Raw genomic sequence first — 23195 nt, forward strand, 5'->3', positions numbered from 1 at the left:
CACGTGTGCAGCAACGTATGCAGCCATGCAGCCAAGTATGCAGCCACGTATGCAGCCACGTATGCTGCCACGTATGTGTCCACGTATGCAACCATGTATGCAGCCAAGTATGCCACCACGTGTGCGGCCACGTGTGCAGCAACGTATGCAGCCATGCAGCCAAGTATGCAGCCACGTATGCAGCCACGTATGCTGCCACGTATGTGTCCACGTATGCAGCCATGTGTGCAGCCATGTATGCGACCATGTGTGCAGCCATGCAGCCACGTTTGCAGCCACATGTGCAGCCATGCAGCCTGGACCTTGTTGAAGGGCTATCCAAAAACAGACATGGAGTCTGGACAACCCATTGTCTTTTCCTTGCAGAGCCAGCAGAGCCAGTTTTAACCTCCGGTGGAGTGTTTTAAGGAAAAGTTTTTAACATTTGTCAGCGTTCCATCCTGATGTAACCCCGTCAGAGCGAGCACCCCAGGTAGGGCAGGTAGCAGTACAGTGATGGTCATGTGGTAGAGAAGGAGAGAGGGAAAGCATTTGCATGTTAGTGTGGACGTCGGTGAGAGCTGGCGTGGGGGAGGAGGCTCTGATCACCGCCCAGCCTCCTGGAGGTGGGTGGGACTAAATAAGCCAAACTCCGGTGAAAGTGTGTTCCCATTTGACGACCATAATGAGGCGTTGGCTTCCTGCTGCCTGGCGGTCTGAGCTCATGAAGGCGAGTAGTGAGGGCTTCACTGGGTTTGAGGATCTCTAAAGTCAAAGATCAGCCTTTCAGTAGAGCAAAAGCATGTTTTATGAACTAAAGACCAACAGTGAACATTAGTGGTGCATCATTGATGATTTATTTGCACATTATTAGCTGACAATCTACCTCCACTTTAACAGAAGTGGCTTTAAACCACACAGTGCCCCGCCTTAGACTGACTGCAGACAAACCTGGACTTCTGAAAATGTTAAAGAAATAAAAGACGGTCTCATATTTGTATTTAAAGCAGTGATGGATAAAAATAAATAAAAGGCAGAGAAGAGATGAATAAAGAAAACAGCCTGTAGTTGTGCTTTGTCTGATCTGTGACTCCTCTTAGTTCATGATGTTTAGTTTGTGCTCCACTCTGGATTATAAAAAACAGAAGATAAATCAAATCTAACACCACTGTGACATCACACCGAGGCCGCGTTTCCATATTTACACCATAAATAAAATAATAATAATGCATGGATAACTGAACATGTTGTCATGATGTACTGACACAGACTGCAGAGAGATCACATGGTTTATATTTGTCCACAAACATCTTTGTCTAGGCTCCAGGGGGGCTGGACCTGGTCTGATCTGGTCCTTACTGGTCAGCCTCGGTCTCTGCGCCATCATGGCTCGGCCCCGACATCTGCATGAAGAGCTCTCTCAGCTCTGTGATGTCATCATCGAGGGACTGCAGGGGCTGGGCGGGCCGCTGCTCGCGCTCCTCGATGAAATCCCACAGACGGACGCTGTTCATGAACTGGAAGGACACATCATGTCAACCATTTTGGATTACAAACCCCAGAAGCTGTGATTTGATGGACCTGAAGTCCAGATGTAAATAAAAACATGTCTGACCCGGACGCTGCCCTCGGAGCTCAGCTGTTTGCGTGGCCGGTCGGGTTCTGCTCTGGTCCCGTCTGGAAAGGTGTGAAGATACAAACACTTCCCTCCGAACGGACACGAACCCCGACCCTGATCGAAGTACTTACAGGGCTTTTTACTGCAGAGACAAGAACAAACCAGTCCAGTTTTACAGTCAGCTGATGTCAGACAATCACAGTTTATCACAGTCAGCAGCACAAAACAGGAATGAGGGACAGCAATTATGAAGTAAAAGTTTGGAGTTGAAATTATGACATAAAATACAAAATAACTGGTGAAGAAAGTCAAAATATCACTTAACAATTATAATTATGAATCTTTAAGCTCAAAATATTCATGAGAAGTCCAGATTATGAGTGTAAATGCTGAAAGTGTGAAATAAAAAGTCAGAATTCTAAGTTTGAGTCCTAATTGTGAGATGCTAAATAGAAAATGTGAAATTAAAACACAAATAAATCTCTTTTCACACATTCCTGACTTCTTATCTAAATATTTTTACTCCTTACTTTTTCAGATTTTTTGACTTAACAAGGAAATCTTAAATCATCAGGATAAGTTCACATTTTTATACTTGAGGAAATCTGCAGACCTCAGACTGATGGGACAGTTAGAACAGAAATATGATAGAATCTTTGCCGGATTTAACTGTTTCAAGGGCCGGCTTTGGCCCCCGGGACACGTGTGCTTTAACCAATCACCGAAAAGCATTTTTAATCCTGTGTGTGCTACAGATGCTAACGGCTAAAATAATATATGCTAGCTGCTGTTAATCCTCAAACAGCGTCCAGAAGGATAAAAACTATGACAAGGCATTTTGCCTATGTGAGTACTGAAGCCTGAACCTAGAGCCAACCTAGAGTTGGTGTAAACACCAACACTGACATCTAGTGGTGAAGGCTGTAACTGAACCGGGGATAAACCAGTGATGCTTTTCCCAAAGGCTCTATCAGACCTCTGGTTTGGATTCTTTGTGGTATTGATCCGTATTTGCTTCTTCTGCAGCTGGTGGCTTTTGTCTTCTAACCAAGAAGAGAGGAGGTGATTGGTTAATGAGTTTCTCTTCTCCTGTACCTTTGGGATGAAGAACAGCCAGAAGCTGAGCTTTAAAAAAAAAACAAAAAACACCTGAGCTAACTGGAAATATAAAAGCTGCAATCCCCGATGAAGACACCCAAAGAAAAGGATCACACCTGTAGTCTGGCAGGTCTGTCGGCCAATGCCGGACATCTCTGTCCATCAGCCAGTGTCCAGACCTCAGAGGAGTAAGACTGGGAGGACTGACCCACCGTTCATCACTGAGGCCTAGTCTCTGATCTCTGCCTGTACTGGGAACGTTTTATAAACCAGTTTGGGATCAGCTGATTGGAAACACAGACTTTTAACTCACCCAACTCCAGACTTGAAGAGCTCTATGAGGTGGTCTTTGTCGTCCTGGTTCTCCACCCAGTAGACCGAGGGGATGACGAACTCTGAGGCCACGCGACACTCTGGACACGCCCTGATAGAGACACAAAGAGGGACACCTCAGCAGACACGCTCCAACAATGTCCTAATCTACAAAACCCTACCGCAGACATTCAAAGCACCCTTTCTAGTCCCGTAGATCAGTGTTTCCCAACCATTTTTCCTTGGAGCCCTCCCCCCTACATGCACCTTAGAAAAGCAGAGTGCCCCCAGGACCCAAGAGAGAAGAAAAAATGACACACTGGTGCCAAAAATCATCATAAATTTTATTTTTTTCACTGGTACAACCCTAAAAAAATGCCTATGCGTGCTTTTCTTATCAGACGACCTTTGTATAAACTACTTAATAATTGCTTTTTTATGGTTTGGGTCAATATTTGCAAATCTAATTTTGGCAGCCTCAGAGGAAACAACGCCTTGAACCCCAACTAAGAACTCTGGCGCCCCCCCTTGGGGGTCCCAGACCCCAGGTTGGAAACCAATGGCATAAATGTCCAAACCCTGTCCTGATCTCACAGATGCTGTGATTCCACAGAACAGATTCCCTGCCCACTGTCACATGTAGGACTGTTATTTCTCTGCCTGCCTGTCTAATCTCATGTAATCTAATCTGATCTGTTCTAACTGATCTGATCTGATCTAATCTAATCTAATCTAATCTAATCTAATCAGATCTGATCTGATCTAATCTAATCTAATCTAATCTAATCTAATCAGATCTGTTCTAATCTAATCTATTTTAATTTAATCTAATCTAATACGATCTGATCTGATCTTATCTTATCTAATCTAATCTAATCTAATCCAATCTGATCTAATCTAATCTGTTCTAATCTAATCTGTTCTAATCTAATCTGATCTAATCTGATCTGATCTGATCTGATCTTATCTAATCTTATCTAATCTGATCTGATCTAATCTGATCTAATATAATCTCATCTAATCTATTTTAATCTGATCTGATCTTGGCTAATCTGATCTAATCTAATCTAATATAATCTGATCTGATCTAATCTAATCTGATCTAATCTAATCTGTTCTAATCTAATCTGATCTAATCTGATCTGATCTGATCTGATCTAATCTGATCTTATCTAATCTAATCTGATCTGATCTAATCTGATCTAATATAATCTCATCTAATCTATTTTAATCTGATCTGATCTTGGCTAATCTGATCTAATCTAATCTAATCTAATCTGATCTAATATAATCTAATCTGATCTGATCTTATCTGATCTGATCTGATCTGATCTGGTCTAGTCTGATCTAATCCAATCCAATCTAATCTAATCCAATCTAATCTAATCTGATCTGGTCTAATCCAATCTAATCCAATCTAATCTAATCTAATCTAATCTAATCTAATCTAATCTAATCTAATCTAATCTAATCTGGTCTAATCTAATCTGGTCTAATCTAATCTGGTCTAATCTAATCTGATCTCTTTGCAGGGCTGCTTTTATGTTCAGTGTTGTTAAAGCAGGTTTAAATTGGCCAGATGAAAACTAGTAAATGTCAGCAGAAGTAGAGACCAGTCCTCAGTAAACACTCTTACTTGATGATTTTGTTGCTGAAGTTTCTTGTGCAGCGCCACTTCCTGATGCAGGCCAGACAGAAGGTGTGACAGCAGGCGGACAGGATGCCGAACCTGCGGTCCGACGGGTTTGCCTTCTGGACCACCACCTCCATACAGATAGAGCACACCTGAACAACAACAGCAGCAGCAGCTTTGGTAATCTTTATGAGAACGGTCTCTGCACTGAGGTGAAGAGATCCATTTAAAGATTAATCAGGGTCTAAATGAGCATTTTAGCAGCAGATTCACCAACCTTATCCTGACTCAGCTGGGCGGCAAACGCCTTCTCCATGTCAGCCTCAAACGCCAGCATACACATCTGCAGACAGACAGACAAGAGAGACAGACAGTCAGACAGGCAGACAGACAGACAGGCGGACAGGCAGACAGACAGACAGACAGACAGACAGTCAGACAGACAGACAGGCAGACAGACAGACAGGCGGACAGGCAGACAGACAGACAGACAGACAGACAGGCAGACAAACAGGCAGACAGAAAGAGAGAGAGACAGAAAGACAGAGAGAGACAGACAGAAAGACAGACAAGCAGACGGACAGACAGTCAGACAGAGAGTCAGATAGACAGATAAACAGACAGACACACAGACAGACAGTCAGACAGACTGTCAGATAAACAGACAGACAGACAGACAGTCAGACAGACTGTCAGATAAACAGACAGACAGACAGACAGTCAGACAGACTGTCAGATAAACAGACAGACAGACAGACAGTCAGACAAGCAGACAGACAAGCAGACGGACAGACAGACAGTCAGACAGACAGACAGTTAGTCAGTCAGACTGTCAGATAAACAGACAGACAGACAGACAGTCAGACAGACTGTCAGATAAACAGACAGACAGACAGACAGTCAGACAAGCAGACAGACAAGCAGACGGACAGACACACAGACAGACAGACAGACAGGTAGACAAACGGACAGTCAGACACACAGACAGACATTCAGGCAGACAGACAAACAGACAAAAACAGACAGTCAGACAGTTATTCAGACAGACAGACAGACAGTAAGACAGTCAGAGAGACAGACAAACAGACAGAGAGTAAGACAGAAAGTCAATCAGACAGACAGAAAGTCAGAGAGTCAGACAGACAGTCAGTCAGAAAGACAGACAGACAGACAGAAAAACAGTCAGTCAGACGGACAGACAGACTGTCAGTCAGACAGACAGACAGACAGACAGTCAATCAGACAGAAAGTCAGACGGATGGACAGACATTCAGTCAGTCAGACAGACAGACAGACAGTCAGACAGACAGTCAGTCAGACAGTCAGACAGGCAGACAGGCAGACAGAAAGGCAGACAGTCAGACAGGCAGACAGACAGACAGGCGGACAGGCAGACAGACAGACAGACAGACAGACAGTCAGACAGACAGACAGGCAGACAGACAGACAGGCGGACAGGCAGACAGGCAGACAGGCAGACAGACAGAAAGACTATCAGATAAACAGACAGACAGACAGTCAGACAAGCAAACAGACAAGCAGACAGACAGACAGACAGACAGTTAGTCAGTCAGACGGACTGTCAGACAGTCAGAAAGAGAGACAGACAGTCAGACAGACAGTCAGACAGACAGACAGACAGTTAGTCAGTCAGACAGACTGTCAGACAGTCAGACAAGCAGACAGACAGAGACAGACGGACAGTCTGACAGAAAGGCAGACAGACAGACAGTTAGTCAGTCAGACAGACTGTCAGACAGTCAGAAAGAGAGACAGACAGTCAGACAGACAGACAGACAGTTAGTCAGTCAGACAGTCAGACAGACAGACAGGTAGACATTCAGGCAGACAGACAAACAGACAAAAACAGACAGTCAGACAGACAGACAGGCAGGCAGACAGACAGGCGGACAGGCAGACAGACAGACAGACAGACAGACAGTCAGACAGACAGACAGGCAGACAGACAGACAGGCGGACAGGCAGACAGACAGACAGACAGACAGACAGGCAGACAAACAGGCAGACAGAAAGAGAGAGAGACAGAAAGACAGAGAGAGACAGACAGAAAGACAGACAAGCAGACGGACAGACAGTCAGACAGAGAGTCAGATAGACAGATAAACAGACAGACACACAGACAGACAGTCAGACAGACTGTCAGATAAACAGACAGACAGACAGACAGTCAGACAGACTGTCAGATAAACAGACAGACAGACAGACAGTCAGACAGACTGTCAGATAAACAGACAGACAGACAGACAGTCAGACAAGCAGACAGACAAGCAGACGGACAGACAGACAGTCAGACAGACAGACAGTTAGTCAGTCAGACTGTCAGATAAACAGACAGACAGACAGACAGTCAGACAGACTGTCAGATAAACAGACAGACAGACAGACAGTCAGACAAGCAGACAGACAAGCAGACGGACAGACACACAGACAGACAGACAGACAGGTAGACAAACGGACAGTCAGACACACAGACAGACATTCAGGCAGACAGACAAACAGACAAAAACAGACAGTCAGACAGTTATTCAGACAGACAGACAGACAGTAAGACAGTCAGAGAGACAGACAAACAGACAGAGAGTAAGACAGAAAGTCAATCAGACAGACAGAAAGTCAGAGAGTCAGACAGACAGTCAGTCAGAAAGACAGACAGGCAGACAGACAGACAGGCGGACAGGCAGACAGACAGACAGACAGACAGACAGGCAGACAAACAGGCAGACAGAAAGAGAGAGAGACAGAAAGACAGAGAGAGACAGACAGAAAGACAGACAAGCAGACGGACAGACAGTCAGACAGAGAGTCAGATAGACAGATAAACAGACAGACACACAGACAGACAGTCAGACAGACTGTCAGATAAACAGACAGACAGACAGACAGTCAGACAGACTGTCAGATAAACAGACAGACAGACAGACAGTCAGACAGACTGTCAGATAAACAGACAGACAGACAGACAGTCAGACAAGCAGACAGACAAGCAGACGGACAGACAGACAGTCAGACAGACAGACAGTTAGTCAGTCAGACTGTCAGATAAACAGACAGACAGACAGACAGTCAGACAGACTGTCAGATAAACAGACAGACAGACAGACAGTCAGACAAGCAGACAGACAAGCAGACGGACAGACACACAGACAGACAGACAGACAGGTAGACAAACGGACAGTCAGACACACAGACAGACATTCAGGCAGACAGACAAACAGACAAAAACAGACAGTCAGACAGTTATTCAGACAGACAGACAGACAGTAAGACAGTCAGAGAGACAGACAAACAGACAGAGAGTAAGACAGAAAGTCAATCAGACAGACAGAAAGTCAGAGAGTCAGACAGACAGTCAGTCAGAAAGACAGACAGACAGACAGAAAAACAGTCAGTCAGACGGACAGACAGGCAGACAGGCAGACAGAAAGGCAGACAGTCAGACAGGCAGACAGACAGACAGACAGTCAATCAGACAGAAAGTCAGACGGATGGACAGACATTCAGTCAGTCAGACAGACAGACAGACAGTCAGACAGACAGTCAGTCAGACAGTCAGACAGGCAGACAGGCAGACAGAAAGGCAGACAGTCAGACAGGCAGACAGACAGACAGGCGGACAGGCAGACAGACAGACAGACAGACAGACAGTCAGACAGACAGACAGGCAGACAGACAGACAGGCGGACAGGCAGACAGGCAGACAGGCAGACAGACAGAAAGACTATCAGATAAACAGACAGACAGACAGTCAGACAAGCAAACAGACAAGCAGACAGACAGACAGACAGACAGTTAGTCAGTCAGACGGACTGTCAGACAGTCAGAAAGAGAGACAGACAGTCAGACAGACAGTCAGACAGACAGACAGACAGTTAGTCAGTCAGACAGACTGTCAGACAGTCAGACAAGCAGACAGACAGAGACAGACGGACAGTCTGACAGAAAGGCAGACAGACAGACAGTTAGTCAGTCAGACAGACTGTCAGACAGTCAGAAAGAGAGACAGACAGTCAGACAGACAGACAGACAGTTAGTCAGTCAGACATACAGACAGACAGACAGGTAGACATTCAGGCAGACAGACAAACAGACAAAAACAGACAGTCAGACAGACAGACAGGCAGGCAGACAGACAGGCAGGCAGGCAGACAAACAGACAGACAGTCAGACAGTCAGACAGACATACAGACAGACAGACAGGCAGGCAGGCAGGCAGGCAGGCAGGCAGGCAGGCAAACAAACAGACAGACAGTCAGACAGTCAGACAGACATACAGACAGACAGACAGACAGGCAGGCAGGCAGGCAGACAGGCAGGCAGGCAGGCAGACAGACAGACAGACAGACAGACAGACAGACAGACAGACAGTCAGACCTAGAGTCAGACAGACAGTCAGACAGTCAGACAGACAGACGGATAGACAGACAGACATTTCTGGTGTTTAATTACAGACTAATACTCCTGCAGCTCCATTTATATAAATGATGTGTAATCATGCAGACCTTTTCATGAGCTCTCCTCTGCTCGCTGTCGTGAGGGTGGAGCACCTGTAGACCACACACCTCACACAGATCCCCATGGAGATACGTACAGTTCTCCTCATAGTAACAGTGTCCAGCTGCTGCATAGGGACAGAGCTGGGGGAGGTCCTGGTAAGCTCCACCAACAGAGGGAGGGGCTGCAGAAGTCAGTAAAAGCAGAATGAAACTCTGAACATGTAGTCTTAACCCTGATTCAGGTCCTCAGCATCCATCTCAAGGCACGGACCCTGATGTACCCCCAGGAAATACAGCCAGTCTCTATTCATCAGAATATGATGTCAGACTTAACCTTCTATTAATTCTAGATTCATCACATACAAAGTCAAATATATCTAGACGTTTGTGTTTTGATCTTGATGATTACAGCGTACAGCTCACAGAAATCTAAAATCCACTATCTCTGAATATTAAACTATTTTGTCTTTCTTGCACACTCATCAGGAGGTTAAATGGAATACTCAGAGGATGTGACACAGGAACTTAGAAAAATGGCTCCACTTGAATTTGCAAAAAGGAGTCTACATTTACGGATGTTTCTTAAGCTGCATGCTTTAATGGCCTGATAAGATCTACAAAAGAATCCTGGACCTGTACCCTAGACCAACCATGTAGAATCAATGAGCAGGAATGTTTACGGGACCTTTTCCAAGAGTCCTTCTAGGACTAACGTCTCCTAGAGGGCTGATCTAATCTGGTTTCAACCCTGCATTAACGTGATTATTATTGTCAGGTTATATTTATCATTTATTATCTGAACGCTCCCGTCTTGGTTATATTTATCATTTATTATCTGAACGCTCCTGTCTTGCTTATATTTATCATTTATTATCTAAATGCTCCCGTCTTGGTTATATTTATCATTTATTATCTGAACGCTCCTGTCTTAGTTATATTTATCATTTATTATCTGAACGCTCCTGTCTTAGTTATATTTATCATTTATTATCTGAACGCTCCTGTCTTAGTTATATTTATCATTTATTATCTGAACGCTCCTGTCTTAGTTATATTTATCATTTATTATCTGAATGCTCCAGTCTTGCTTATATTTATCATTTATTATCTGAACGCTCCTGTCTTGGTTATATTTATCATTTATTATCTGAATGCTCCAGTCTTGCTTATATTTATCATTTATTATCTGAACGCTCCTGTCTTAGTTATATTTATCATTTATTATCTGAACGCTCCTGTCTTAGTTATATTTATCATTTATTATCTGAACGCTCCTGTCTTGCTTATATTTATCATTTATTATCTGAACGCTCCCGTCTTGGTTATATTTATCATTTATTATCTGAACGCTCCTGTCTTAGTTATATTTATCATTTATTATCTGAACGCTCCTGTCTTAGTTATATTTATCATTTATTATCTGAACGCTCCTGTCTTAGTTATATTTATCATTTATTATCTGAATGCTCCAGTCTTGCTTATATTTATCATTTATTATCTGAACGCTCCTGTCTTGGTTATATTTATCATTTATTATCTGAATGCTCCAGTCTTGCTTATATTTATCATTTATTATCTGAACGCTCCTGTCTTAGTTATATTTATCATTTATTATCTGAATGCTCCTGTCTTGGTTATATTTATCATTTATTATCTGAACGCTCCTGTCTTAGTTATATTTATCATTTATTATCTGAACGCTCCTGTCTTGCTTATATTTATCATTTATTATCTGAAAGCTCCTGTCTTAGTTATATTTATCATTTATTATCTGAATGCTCCTGTCTTAGTTATATTTATCATTTATTATCTGAACGCTCCTGTCTTAGTTATATTTATCATTTATTATCTGAACGCTCCTGTCTTAGTTATATTTATCATTTATTATCTGAATGCTCCTGTCTTGGTTATATTTATCATTTATTATCTGAACGCTCCTGTCTTAGTTATATTTATCATTTATTATCTGAACGCTCCTGTCTTAGTTATATTTATCATTTATTATCTGAACGCTCCTGTCTTGGTTATATTTATCATTTATTATCTGAACGCTCCTGTCTTAGTTATATTTATCATTTATTATCTGAACGCTCCTGTCTTAGTTATATTTATCATTTATTATCTGAATGCTCCTGTCTTGCTTATATTTATCATTTATTATCTGAATGCTCCTGTCTTAGTTATATTTATCATTTATTATCTGAATGCTCCAGTCTTAGTTATATTTATCATTTATTATCTGAATGCTCCAGTCTTAGTTATATTTATCATTTATTATCTGAACGCTCCCGTCTTGCTTATATTTATCATTTATTATCTGAAAGCTCCTGTCTTAGTTATATTTATCATTTATTATCTGAATGCTCCTGTCTTAGTTATATTTATCATTTATTATCTGAACGCTCCTGTCTTAGTTATATTTATCATTTATTATCTGAACGCTCCTGTCTTAGTTATATTTATCATTTATTATCTGAATGCTCCTGTCTTAGTTATATTTATCATTTATTATCTGAACGCTCCCGTCTTGCTTATATTTATCATTTATTATCTGAATGCTCCTGTCTTGGTTATATTTATCATTTATTATCTGAATGCTCCTGTCTTGGTTATATTTATCATTTATTATCTGAATGCTCCAGTCTTGGTTATATTTATCATTTATTATCTGAATGCTCCTGTCTTGGTTATATTTATCATTTATTATCTGAACGCTCCTGTCTTGGTTATATTTATCATTTATTATCTGAACGCTCCTGTCTTGCTTATATTTATCATTTATTATCTGAACGCTCCTGTCTTGGTTATATTTATCATTTATTATCTGAACGCTCCTGTCTTGGTTATATTTATCATTTATTATCTGAACGCTCCTGTCTTGGTTATATTTATCATTTATTATCTGAACGCTCCTGTCTTGCTTATATTTATCATTTATTATCTGAACGCTCCTGTCTTGGTTATATTTATCATTTATTATCTGAACGCTCCTGTCTTGCTTATATTTATCATTTATTATCTGAACGCTCCTGTCTTGCTTATATTTATCATTTATTATCTGAACGCTCCTGTCTTAGTTATATTTATCATTTATTATCTGAACGCTCCTGTCTTGGTTATATTTATCATTTATTATCTGAATGCTCCAGTCTTGGTTATATTTATCATTTATTATCTGAACGCTCCTGTCTTAGTTATATTTATCATTTATTATCTAAATGCTCCAGTCTTAGTTATATTTATCATTTATTATCTAAATGCTCCAGTCTTAGTTATATTTATCATCTATTATCTGAATGCTCCAGTCTTGGTTATATTTATCATTTATTATCTGAACGCTCCTGTCTTAGTTATATTTATCATTTATTATCTGAATGCTCCAGTCTTGGTTATATTTATCATTTATTATCTGAACACTCCTGTCTTAGTTATATTTATCATTTATTATCTGAACGCTCCTGTCTTAGTTATATTTATCATTTATTATCTGAACGCTCCTGTCTTAGTTATATTTATCATTTATTATCTAAATGCTCCAGTCTTAGTTATATTTATCATTTATTATCTGAATGCTCCAGTCTTGGTTATATTTATCATTTATTATCTGAACGCTCCTGTCTTAGTTATATTTATCATTTATTATCTGAACGCTCCTGTCTTAGTTATATTTATCATTTATTATCTGAACGCTCCTGTCTTAGTTATATTCATCATTTATTATCTGAACGCTCCTGTCTTAGTTATATTTATCATTTATTATCTGAATGCTCCCGTCTTAGTTATATTTATCATTTATTATCTGAACGCTCCCGTCTTAGTTATATTTATCATTTATTATCTGAACGCTCCCGTCTTGCTTATATTTATCATTTATTATCTGAACGCTCCTGTCTTAGTTATATTTATCATTTATTATCTGAACGCTCCAGTCTTAGTTATATTTATCATTTATTATCTAAATGCTCCAGTCTTAGTTATATTTATCATTTATTATCTAAATGCTCCAGTCTTAGTTATATTTATCATTTATTATCTGAACGCTCCTGTCTTAGTTATATTTATCATTTATTATCTGAACGCTCCCGTCTTGGTTATATTTATCATTTATTATCTGAACGCTCCTGTCTTAGTTATATTTATCATTTATTATCTGAATGCTCCAGTCTTGGTTATATTTATCATTTATTATCTGAACGCTCCTGTCTTAGTTATATTTATCATTTATTATCTGAACGCTCCTGTCTTGGTTATATTTATCATTTATTATCTGAACGCTCCTGTCTTAGTTATATTTATCATTTATTATCTGAACGCTCCTGTCTTGGTTATATTTATCATTTATTATCTGAACGCTCCTGTCTTAGTTATATTTATCATTTATTATCTGAATGCTCCAGTCTTGGTTATATTTATCATTTATTATCTGAACGCTCCTGTCTTAGTTATATTTATCATTTATTATCTGAACGCTCCTGTCTTAGTTATATTTATCATTTATTATCTGAACGCTCCTGTCTTGGTTATATTTATCATTTATTATCTGAACGCTCCCGTCTTGCTTATATTTATCATTTATTATCTGAACGCTCCTGTCTTGGTTATATTTATCATTTATTATCTGAACGCTCCTGTCTTGGTTATATTTATCATTTATTATCTGACGCTCCTGTCTTTGTTATATTTATCATTTATTATCTGAACGCTCCTGTCTTGGTTATATTTATCATTTATTATCTGACGCTCCTGTCTTGGTTATATTTATCATTTATTATCTGAACACTCCTGTCTTAGTTATATTTATCATTTATTATCTGAACGCTCCTGTCTTAGTTATATTTATCATTTATTATCTGAACGCTCCCGTCTTGCTTATATTTATCATTTATTATCTGACGCTCCTGTCTTGCTTATATTTATCATTTATTATCTGAACGCTCCTGTCTTGGTTATATTTATCATTTATTATCTGAACGCTCCTGTCTTAGTTATATTTATCATTTATTATCTGAACGCTCCTGTCTTGGTTATATTTATCATTTATTATCTGAACGCTCCTGTCTTAGTTATATTTATCATTTATTATCTGAACGCTCCTGTCTTGGTTATATTTATCATTTATTATCTGAACGCTCCCGTCTTGCTTATATTTATCATTTATTATCTGAACGCTCCTGTCTTGGTTATATTTATCATTTATTATCTGAACGCTCCTGTCTTGGTTATATTTATCATTTATTATCTGAACGCTCCTGTCTTAGTTATATTTATCATTTATTATCTGAACGCTCCTGTCTTGGTTATATTTATCATTTATTATCTGAACGCTCCTGTCTTGGTTATATTTATCATTTATTATCTGAACGCTCCTGTCTTAGTTATATTTATCATTTATTATCTGAACGCTCCTGTCTTAGTTATATTTATCATTTATTATCTGAACGCTCCCGTCTTGCTTATATTTATCATTTATTATCTGAACGCTCCTGTCTTGGTTATATTTATCATTTATTATCTGAACGCTCCTGTCTTGGTTATATTTATCATTTATTATCTGAACGCTCCTGTCTTAGTTATATTTATCATTTATTATCTGAACGCTCCTGTCTTGGTTATATTTATCATTTATTATCTGAACGCTCCTGTCTTAGTTATATTTATCATTTATTATCTGAACGCTCCTGTCTTGGTTATATTTATCATTTATTATCTGAACGCTCCCGTCTTGCTTATATTTATCATTTATTATCTGAACGCTCCTGTCTTAGTTATATTTATCATTTATTATCTGAACGCTCCTGTCTTGGTTATATTTATCATTTATTATCTGAACGCTCCCGTCTTGCTTATATTTATCATTTATTATCTGAACGCTCCTGTCTTGGTTATATTTATCATTTATTATCTGAACGCTCCTGTCTTGGTTATATTTATCATTTATTATCTAAATGCTCCTGTCTTAGTTATATTTATCATTTATTATCTGAACGCTCCTGTCTTAGTTATATTTATCATTTATTATCTGAACGCTCCTGTCTTAGTTATATTTATCATTTATTATCTGAATGCTCCAGTCTTGGTTATATTTATCATTTATTATCTGAACGCTCCTGTCTTAGTTATATTTATCATTTATTATCTGAACGCTCCTGTCTTAGTTATATTTATCATTTATTATCTGAACGCTCCTGTCTTGGTTATATTTATCATTTATTATCTGAACGCTCCTGTCTTAGTTATATTTATCATTTATTATCTGAACGCTCCTGTCTTGGTTATATTTATCATTTATTATCTGAACGCTCCTGTCTTAGTTATATTTATCATTTATTATCTGAACGCTCCTGTCTTGGTTATATTTATCATTTATTATCTGAACGCTCCTGTCTTGGTTATATTTATCATTTATTATCTGAACGCTCCCGTCTTGCTTATATTTATCATTTATTATCTGAACGCTCCTGTCTTGGTTATATTTATCATTTATTATCTGAACGCTCCTGTCTTGGTTATATTTATCATTTATTATCTGAACGCTCCTGTCTTAGTTATATTTATCATTTATTATCTGAACGCTCCTGTCTTGGTTATATTTATCATTTATTATCTGAACGCTCCTGTCTTAGTTATATTTATCATTTATTATCTGAACGCTCCTGTCTTGGTTATATTTATCATTTATTATCTGAACGCTCCTGTCTTAGTTATATTTATCATTTATTATCTGAACGCTCCTGTCTTGGTTATATTTATCATTTATTATCTGAACGCTCCCGTCTTGCTTATATTTATCATTTATTATCTGAACGCTCCTGTCTTAGTTATATTTATCATTTATTATCTGAACGCTCCTGTCTTAGTTATATTTATCATTTATTATCTGAATGCTCCAGTCTTGGTTATATTTATCATTTATTATCTGAACGCTCCTGTCTTGGTTATATTTATCATTTATTATCTGAACGCTCCTGTCTTAGTTATATTTATCATTTATTATCTGAACGCTCCTGTCTTGGTTATATTTATCATTTATTATCTGAACGCTCCTGTCTTAGTTATATTTATCATTTATTATCTGAATGCTCCAGTCTTGGTTATATTTATCATTTATTATCTGAACGCTCCTGTCTTAGTTATATTTATCATTTATTATCTAAATGCTCCTGTCTTGCTTATATTTATCATTTATTATCTGAACGCTCCTGTCTTAGTTATATTTATCATTTATTATCTGAATGCTCCAGTCTTGGTTATATTTATCATTTATTATCTGAACGCTCCTGTCTTAGTTATATTTATCATTTATTATCTGAACGCTCCTGTCTTAGTTATATTTATCATTTATTATCTGAACGCTCCTGTCTTGGTTATATTTATCATTTATTATCTGAACGCTCCTGTCTTGGTTATATTTATCATTTATTATCTGAACGCTCCCGTCTTGCTTATATTTATCATTTATTATCTGAACGCTCCTGTCTTGGTTATATTTATCATTTATTATCTGAACGCTCCTGTCTTGGTTATATTTATCATTTATTATCTGAACGCTCCTGTCTTAGTTATATTTATCATTTATTATCTGAACGCTCCTGTCTTGGTTATATTTATCATTTATTATCTGAACGCTCCTGTCTTGGTTATATTTATCATTTATTATCTGAACGCTCCCGTCTTGCTTATATTTATCATTTATTATCTGAATGCTCCTGTCTTAGTTATATTTATCATTTATTATCTGAACGCTCCTGTCTTAGTTATATTTATCATTTATTATCTGAATGCTCCAGTCTTGGTTATATTTATCATTTATTATCTGAACGCTCCTGTCTTGGTTATATTTATCATTTATTATCTGAACGCTCCTGTCTTAGTTATATTTATCATTTATTATCTGAACGCTCCTGTCTTGGTTATATTTATCATTTATTATCTGAACGCTCCTGTCTTAGTTATATTTATCATTTATTATCTGAACGCTCCTGTCTTGGTTATATTTATCATTTATTATCTGAACGCTCCTGTCTTGGTTATATTTATCATTTATTATCTGAACGCTCCCGTCTTGCTTATATTTATCATTTATTATCTGAACGCTCCTGTCTTGGTTATATTTATCATTTATTATCTGAACGCTCCTGTCTTAGTTATATTTATCATTTATTATCTGAATGCTCCTGTCTTAGTTATATTTATCATTTATTATCTGAACGCTCCTGTCTTAGTTATATTTATCATTTATTATCTGAACGCTCCTGTCTTGGTTATATTTATCATTTATTATCTGAACGCTCCCGTCTTGCTTATATTTATCATTTATTATCTGAACGCTCCTGTCTTAGTTATATTTATCATTTATTATCTGAACGCTCCTGTCTTAGTTATATTTATCATTTATTATCTGAATGCTCCAGTCTTAGTTATATTTATCATTTATTATCTGAACGCTCCTGTCTTGGTTATATTTATCATTTATTATCTGAACGCTCCTGTCTTAGTTATATTTATCATTTATTATCTGAACGCTCCTGTCTTGGTTATATTTATCATTTATTATCTGAACGCTCCTGTCTTGGTTATATTTATCATTTATTATCTGAATGCTCCTGTCTTAGTTATATTTATCATTTATTATCTGAACGCTCCTGTCTTAGTTATATTTATCATTTATTATCTGAACGCTCCCGTCTTGCTTATATTTATCATTTATTATCTGAACGCTCCTGTCTTGGTTATATTTATCATTTATTATCTGAATGCTCCTGTCTTAGTTATATTTATCATTTATTATCTGAACGCTCCCGTCTTGCTTATATTTATCATTTATTATCTGAATGCTCCTGTCTTAGTTATATTTATCATTTATTATCTGAACGCTCCCGTCTTGCTTATATTTATCATTTATTATCTGAACGCTCCTGTCTTGGTTATATTTATCATTTATTATCTGAATGCTCCTGTCTTAGTTATATTTATCATTTATTATCTGAACGCTCCCGTCTTGCTTATATTTATCATTTATTATCTGAACGCTCCTGTCTTGGTTATATTTATCATTTATTATCTGAATGCTCCTGTCTTAGTTATATTTATCATTTATTATCTGAACGCTCCTGTCTTGGTTATATTTATCATTTATTATCTGAACGCTCCCGTCTTGCTTATATTTATCATTTATTATCTGAACGCTCCTGTCTTGGTTATATTTATCATTTATTATCTGAACGCTCCTGTCTTGGTTATATTTATCATTTATTATCTGAACGCTCCTGTCTTAGTTATATTTATCATTTATTATCTGAACGCTCCTGTCTTGGTTATATTTATCATTTATTATCTGAACGCTCCTGTCTTAGTTATATTTATCATTTATTATCTGAACGCTCCTGTCTTGGTTATATTTATCATTTATTATCTGAACGCTCCCGTCTTGCTTATATTTATCATTTATTATCTGAACGCTCCTGTCTTAGTTATATTTATCATTTATTATCTGAACGCTCCTGTCTTAGTTATATTTATCATTTATTATCTGAATGCTCCAGTCTTGGTTATATTTATCATTTATTATCTGAACGCTCCTGTCTTGGTTATATTTATCATTTATTATCTGAACGCTCCTGTCTTAGTTATATTTATCATTTATTATCTGAACGCTCCTGTCTTGGTTATATTTATCATTTATTATCTGAACGCTCCCATCTTCGTTATATTTATCATTTATTATCTGAACGCTCCTGTCTTGGTTATATTTATCATTTATTATCTGAACGCTCCTGTCTTGGTTATATTTATCATTTATTATCTGAACGCTCCCGTCTTGCTTATATTTATCATTTATTATCTGAACGCTCCTGTCTTGGTTATATTTATCATTTATTATCTGAACGCTCCTGTCTTAGTTATATTTATCATTTATTATCTGAATGCTCCTGTCTTAGTTATATTTATCATTTATTATCTGAACGCTCCTGTCTTGGTTATATTTATCATTTATTATCTGAACGCTCCCGTCTTGCTTATATTTATCATTTATTATCTGAACGCTCCTGTCTTAGTTATATTTATCATTTATTATCTGAACGCTCCTGTCTTGGTTATATTTATCATTTATTATCTGAACGCTCCTGTCTTAGTTATATTTATCATTTATTATCTGAACGCTCCTGTCTTGGTTATATTTATCATTTATTATCTGAACGCTCCTGTCTTAGTTATATTTATCATTTATTATCTGAACGCTCTGTCTTAGTTATATTTATCATTTATTATCTGAACGCTCCTGTCTTTCTTATATTTATCATTTATTATCTGAACGCTCCTGTCTTAGTTATATTTATCATTTATTATCTGAACGCTCCTGTCTTAGTTATATTTATCATTTATTATCTGAATGCTCCAGTCTTGGTTATATTTATCATTTATTATCTGAACGCTCCTGTCTTAGTTATATTTATCATTTATTATCTGAACGCTCCTGTCTTGGTTATATTTATCATTTATTATCTGAACGCTCCTGTCTTAGTTATATTTATCATTTATTATCTGAACGCTCCTGTCTTGGTTATATTTATCATTTATTATCTGAACGCTCCCATCTTCGTTATATTTATCATTTATTATCTGAACGCTCCTGTCTTGGTTATATTTATCATTTATTATCTGAACGCTCCTGTCTTGGTTATATTTATCATTTATTATCTGAACGCTCCCGTCTTGCTTATATTTATCATTTATTATCTGAACGCTCCTGTCTTGGTTATATTTATCATTTATTATCTGAACGCTCCTGTCTTAGTTATATTTATCATTTATTATCTGAATGCTCCTGTCTTAGTTATATTTATCATTTATTATCTGAACGCTCCTGTCTTGGTTATATTTATCATTTATTATCTGAACGCTCCCGTCTTGCTTATATTTATCATTTATTATCTGAACGCTCCTGTCTTAGTTATATTTATCATTTATTATCTGAACGCTCCTGTCTTAGTTATATTTATCATTTATTATCTGAATGCTCCAGTCTTGGTTATATTTATCATTTATTATCTGAACGCTCCTGTCTTGGTTATATTTATCATTTATTATCTGAACGCTCCTGTCTTAGTTATATTTATCATTTATTATCTGAACGCTCCTGTCTTAGTTATATTTATCATTTATTATCTGAACGCTCCTGTCTTAGTTATATTTATCATTTATTATCTGAACGCTCCTGTCTTGGTTATATTTATCATTTATTATCTGAACGCTCCTGTCTTGGTTATATTTATCATTTATTATCTGAATGCTCCTGTCTTAGTTATATTTATCATTTATTATCTGAACGCTCCTGTCTTGGTTATATTTATCATTTATTATCTGAACGCTCCTGTCTTGGTTATATTTATCATTTATTATCTGAATGCTCCTGTCTTAGTTATATTTATCATTTATTATCTGAACGCTCCCGTCTTGCTTATATTTATCATTTATTATCTGAACGCTCCTGTCTTGGTTATATTTATCATTTATTATCTGAATGCTCCTGTCTTAGTTATATTTATCATTTATTATCTGAACGCTCCCGTCTTGCTTATATTTATCATTTATTATCTGAACGCTCCCGTCTTGCTTATATTTATCATTTATTATCTGAATGCTCCTGTCTTAGTTATATTTATCATTTATTATCTGAACGCTCCCGTCTTGCTTATATTTATCATTTATTATCTGAACGCTCCTGTCTTAGTTATATTTATCATTTATTATCTAAATGCTCCAGTCTTAGTTATATTTATCATTTATTATCTAAATGCTCCAGTCTTAGTTATATTTATCATCTATTATCTGAATGCTCCAGTCTTGGTTATATTTATCATTTATTATCTGAACGCTCCTGTCTTGGTTATATTTATCATTTATTATCTGAACGCTCCTGTCTTAGTTATATTTATCATTTATTATCTGAATGCTCCAGTCTTGGTTATATTTATCATTTATTATCTGAACACTCCTGTCTTAGTTATATTTATCATTTATTATCTGAACGCTCCTGTCTTAGTTATATTTATCATTTATTATCTGAACACTCCTGTCTTAGTTATATTTATCATTTATTATCTGAACGCTCCTGTCTTAGTTATATTTATCATTTATTATCTAAATGCTCCAGTCTTAGTTATATTTATCATTTATTATCTGAACGCTCCTGTCTTAGTTATATTTATCATTTATTATCTGAACGCTCCTGTCTTAGTTATATTTATCATTTATTATCTGAACGCTCCTGTCTTGGTTATATTTATCATTTATTATCTGAACGCTCCTGTCTTGGTTATATTTATCATTTATTATCTGAACGCTCCTGTCTTAGTTATATTTATCATTTATTATCTGAACGCTCCTGTCTTGGTTATATTTATCATTTATTATCTGAACGCTCCTGTCTTAGTTATATTTATCATTTATTATCTGAACGCTCCTGTCTTGGTTATATTTATCATTTATTATCTGAACGCTCCTGTCTTAGTTATATTTATCATTTATTATCTGAACGCTCCTGTCTTAGTTATATTTATCATTTATTATCTGAACGCTCCTGTCTTAGTTATATTTATCATTTATTATCTGAACGCTCCTGTCTTGGTTATATTTATCATTTATTATCTGAACGCTCCTGTCTTAGTTATATTTATCATTTATTATCTAAATGCTCCTGTCTTGCTTATATTTATCATTTATTATCTGAACGCTCCTGTCTTAGTTATATTTATCATTTATTATCTGAACGCTCCTGTCTTGGTTATATTTATCATTTATTATCTGAACGCTCCTGTCTTAGTTATATTTATCATTTATTATCTGAACGCTCCTGTCTTAGTTATATTTATCATTTATTATCTGAACGCTCCTGTCTTGGTTATATTTATCATTTATTATCTGAACGCTCCTGTCTTGGTTATATTTATCATTTATTATCTGAACGCTCCCGTCTTGCTTATATTTATCATTTATTATCTGAACGCTCCTGTCTTGGTTATATTTATCATTTATTATCTGAACGCTCCTGTCTTGGTTATATTTATCATTTATTATCTGAACGCTCCTGTCTTAGTTATATTTATCATTTATTATCTGAACGCTCCTGTCTTAGTTATATTTATCATTTATTATCTGAACGCTCCTGTCTTGGTTATATTTATCATTTATTATCTGAACGCTCCCGTCTTGCTTATATTTATCATTTATTATCTGAACGCTCCTGTCTTAGTTATATTTATCATTTATTATCTGAACGCTCCTGTCTTAGTTATATTTATCATTTATTATCTGAACGCTCCAGTCTTGGTTATATTTATCATTTATTATCTGAACGCTCCTGTCTTGGTTATATTTATCATTTATTATCTGAACGCTCCTGTCTTAGTTATATTTATCATTTATTATCTGAACGCTCCTGTCTTGGTTATATTTATCATTTATTATCTGAACGCTCCTGTCTTAGTTATATTTATCATTTATTATCTGAACGCTCCTGTCTTAGTTATATTTATCATTTATTATCTGTACGCTTCCTGTCTTGGTTATATTTATCATTTATTATCTGAACGCTCCTGTAGTTGTTATATTTATCATTTATTATCTGAACGCTCCTGTCTTTGTTATATTTATCATTTATTATCTGAACGCTCCTGTCTTGGTTATATTTATCATTTATTATCTGAACGCTCCTGTCTTAGTTATATTTATCATTTATTATCTGAACGCTCCTGTCTTGGTTATATTTATCAGTTATGATCTGACCGCTCATGTCTGAGGTATATTTATCATTTATTATCTGAACGCTCCTGTCTTAGTTATATTTATCATTTATTATCTGAACGCTCCCGTCTTGCTTATATTTATCATTTATTATCTGAACGCTCCTGTCTTAGTTATATTTATCATTTATTATCTGAACGCTCCTGTCTTAGTTATATTTATCATTTATTATCTGAACGCTCCTGTCTTGGTTATATTTATCATTTATTATCTGAACGCTCCTGTCTTGGTTATATTT

The 23195-nt window shown here is 36.2% G+C and overlaps 1 protein-coding gene across 1 annotated transcript in view; it reads right to left on the reverse strand.

The window, feature by feature from the left end:
• Nucleotides 1-817: 817 nt before the first annotated feature.
• mkrn2 (makorin, ring finger protein, 2) overlaps nt 818-23195 on the reverse strand; it is a 42644-nt gene continuing 20266 nt past the window's right edge. The window contains exons 5-10 of the mRNA XM_041815059.1: nt 9161-9336; nt 4918-4983; nt 4644-4792; nt 3009-3119; nt 1595-1739; nt 818-1496 (exon numbers count right to left, since the gene is read on the reverse strand). Of these exons, the coding sequence (XP_041670993.1) occupies nt 1335-1496; nt 1595-1739; nt 3009-3119; nt 4644-4792; nt 4918-4983; nt 9161-9336 (809 nt within the window). The 3' untranslated portion in view covers nt 818-1334. The remainder of the gene's footprint in view (nt 1497-1594; nt 1740-3008; nt 3120-4643; nt 4793-4917; nt 4984-9160; nt 9337-23195) is intronic.

Source organism: Cheilinus undulatus, linkage group 3 (assembly GCF_018320785.1).
Source record: "Cheilinus undulatus linkage group 3, ASM1832078v1, whole genome shotgun sequence".
In the NCBI taxonomy this organism is placed as follows: Eukaryota; Metazoa; Chordata; class Actinopteri; order Labriformes; family Labridae; genus Cheilinus; species Cheilinus undulatus.